Source organism: Elephantulus edwardii, unplaced genomic scaffold, assembly GCF_000299155.1.
Source record: "Elephantulus edwardii isolate Elephantulus edwardi_28Jun2011 unplaced genomic scaffold, EleEdw1.0 scaffold00054, whole genome shotgun sequence".
Lineage (NCBI taxonomy): Eukaryota > Metazoa > Chordata > Mammalia > Macroscelidea > Macroscelididae > Elephantulus > Elephantulus edwardii.
This window is the reverse complement of record NW_006399804.1, coordinates 12914670-12916517: the sequence shown is the minus strand read 5'-3', so window position 1 is coordinate 12916517 and position 1848 is coordinate 12914670. Positions and strand designations below refer to the sequence as shown.

The 1848-nt window shown below is 37.0% G+C and overlaps 1 protein-coding gene across 1 annotated transcript in view; it reads left to right on the top strand.

Annotated features, from left to right (window-relative positions):
• Positions 1-1848, top strand: part of PTCHD3 (patched domain containing 3) — a 15775-nt gene that overhangs the window by 6213 nt on the left and 7714 nt on the right. The window contains 1 exon segment of the mRNA XM_006887111.1: positions 1159-1308. Within this exon segment, the coding sequence (XP_006887173.1) occupies positions 1159-1308 (150 nt within the window).

Sequence of the window (1848 nt, the reverse complement as noted above, 5' to 3'; positions counted from 1 at the left end):
ACCACCCTCTTTGGATCCTTATACTCATTCTACAATAATGGTTTTATACAATATTTATTCATCTGGTACTGAGTTAGTTCACTCAGCATAATGCTCTCCAGTTCCTCCCAAGTTAGGTAATAATTTAAAAAAAAATCATTGCTTCTGCTGCTGCATAGTATGCCATTGTATAAATGTATCATAATTTCTCAAGCCATTCATTTGTGGTTGGATATTTGGGCTGTTTCCATAGTCTTGTGATGATGCATAGTGCTGCTATGAACATTGGTGTACAAGTCTCCATTTGTGCCTCAGTTCTCATTTTCTCAGAGTATATTCCAAGTAGTGGAATAGCTGGATCATATGGAATTTCTCTGTTCAGCTTTCTGAGGAAGCTCCAGACTGCCTTCCAGAATCTTTTTTTGAAGGTGATGCAAATTCATTTTCTTCCTAGTTAATAGCCATCCATGGCTGCTCATGACACGGTAGGTACTCAGCTTTATTTTTGTGTCCTTTTGTACCCTTTATATTTTCTAAGTTGTTCTTGTACACCATCAAGTCCAAACTGACCCATAGCTGATGCTCCAGCAGGTTTTCAGAGGCATTTAATCACATGGGAGGAAATTGCTCATCATTTTCCCATGCAGCAGCTGGTAGATTCAAACCAGAGACCTTCAGAATTATAGTACAACTTTTCTTTCCCATGAAAACTCAGGCAGACCTTGGGGGGTTGGGCGATTAACCTAATAGACACTTTATGACCATACTTAGGTAGTACGAAGTCCTCCAGTTAGAAAGTGAATAAATGTCCATGGAATAAACATAAGTGGTAATTGGCTTTTGAATGTTTTCTTGCTCCTCTCCCAATACTTTAGGTAGATCACACCTCACAGGATAAACCCTTTGTGAGAAAGGGAGTTTTTCCAGAATAAATTCAAAGGCAATGGGTAATATTTATGAAAACAGATTGCCACATCTTTCTATGAAAGGGCTTCTGGCAGATTAACCACTGTATTACCAGGATTCCAGGGGCGTAGATTTTCTGAAGCCAGATTTAAGAAATATTGCCCTACAGGTTTCTGAACAGGTATTCAAGATATAACTGTTAATGTTTGCTAGAATTAAATATGAAAACTACCACTACAAATTCATTATTTGGTTCCCCCCCATAATTTATAGATTAGACTGTGTACAAAACAAAATGTGGGTTGCAGCATTTGGAGTGTTTTCTGTTGCATTGGCAGTAGTGAGCGGCTTTGGCTTGATGCTGTACGTTGGGGTTCCATTTGTACTTGTAGCTGGAAATTCACCATTTCTTATTCTAGATAAGTAAAATGAAAATGTAAGAGTAGGTAGTAGAACCATAGTTGTATATGTTGGGAGTAGGGGATAGAGTACTAAAAGAGGTTACTTTAAACTGAGGGAAATAACCGTGTTTAGGTTAAGTCTCCAGAATGACAAAATGAGGTGGTTCCATGGAGGACAAGCAAACTGAATTCTTTTTTTTTAATAGTTCTTTTTTAAGTTGCTATTTTAATGAAAGTTTACAAAAAACTTGGATTTCTATTCATTCATTATTGCATTTTCTTTCCTAAGCCCCTCATTTGCTTTTCTCTTTAAAAAGATTGTTTCATTGATGGAGTTTCCTTCCTTTCCCGCCCCTTCAAGTCCAATTTGCTATGCATCTCTTATTCTGAACTATCGTCATGCAAATAATATCTAATAATATATTCCTTTTAAATAGTTCTCTCCCTCATCTATTTCAACACAGTGTTCATTATTTATCCCCTTTTTTACTAGGTTCCCCCAACTCCCGTGTCAGTCCTGTTTTATAACAGTTGCATTATGCAGTATTTGTTCTTTTGAGAC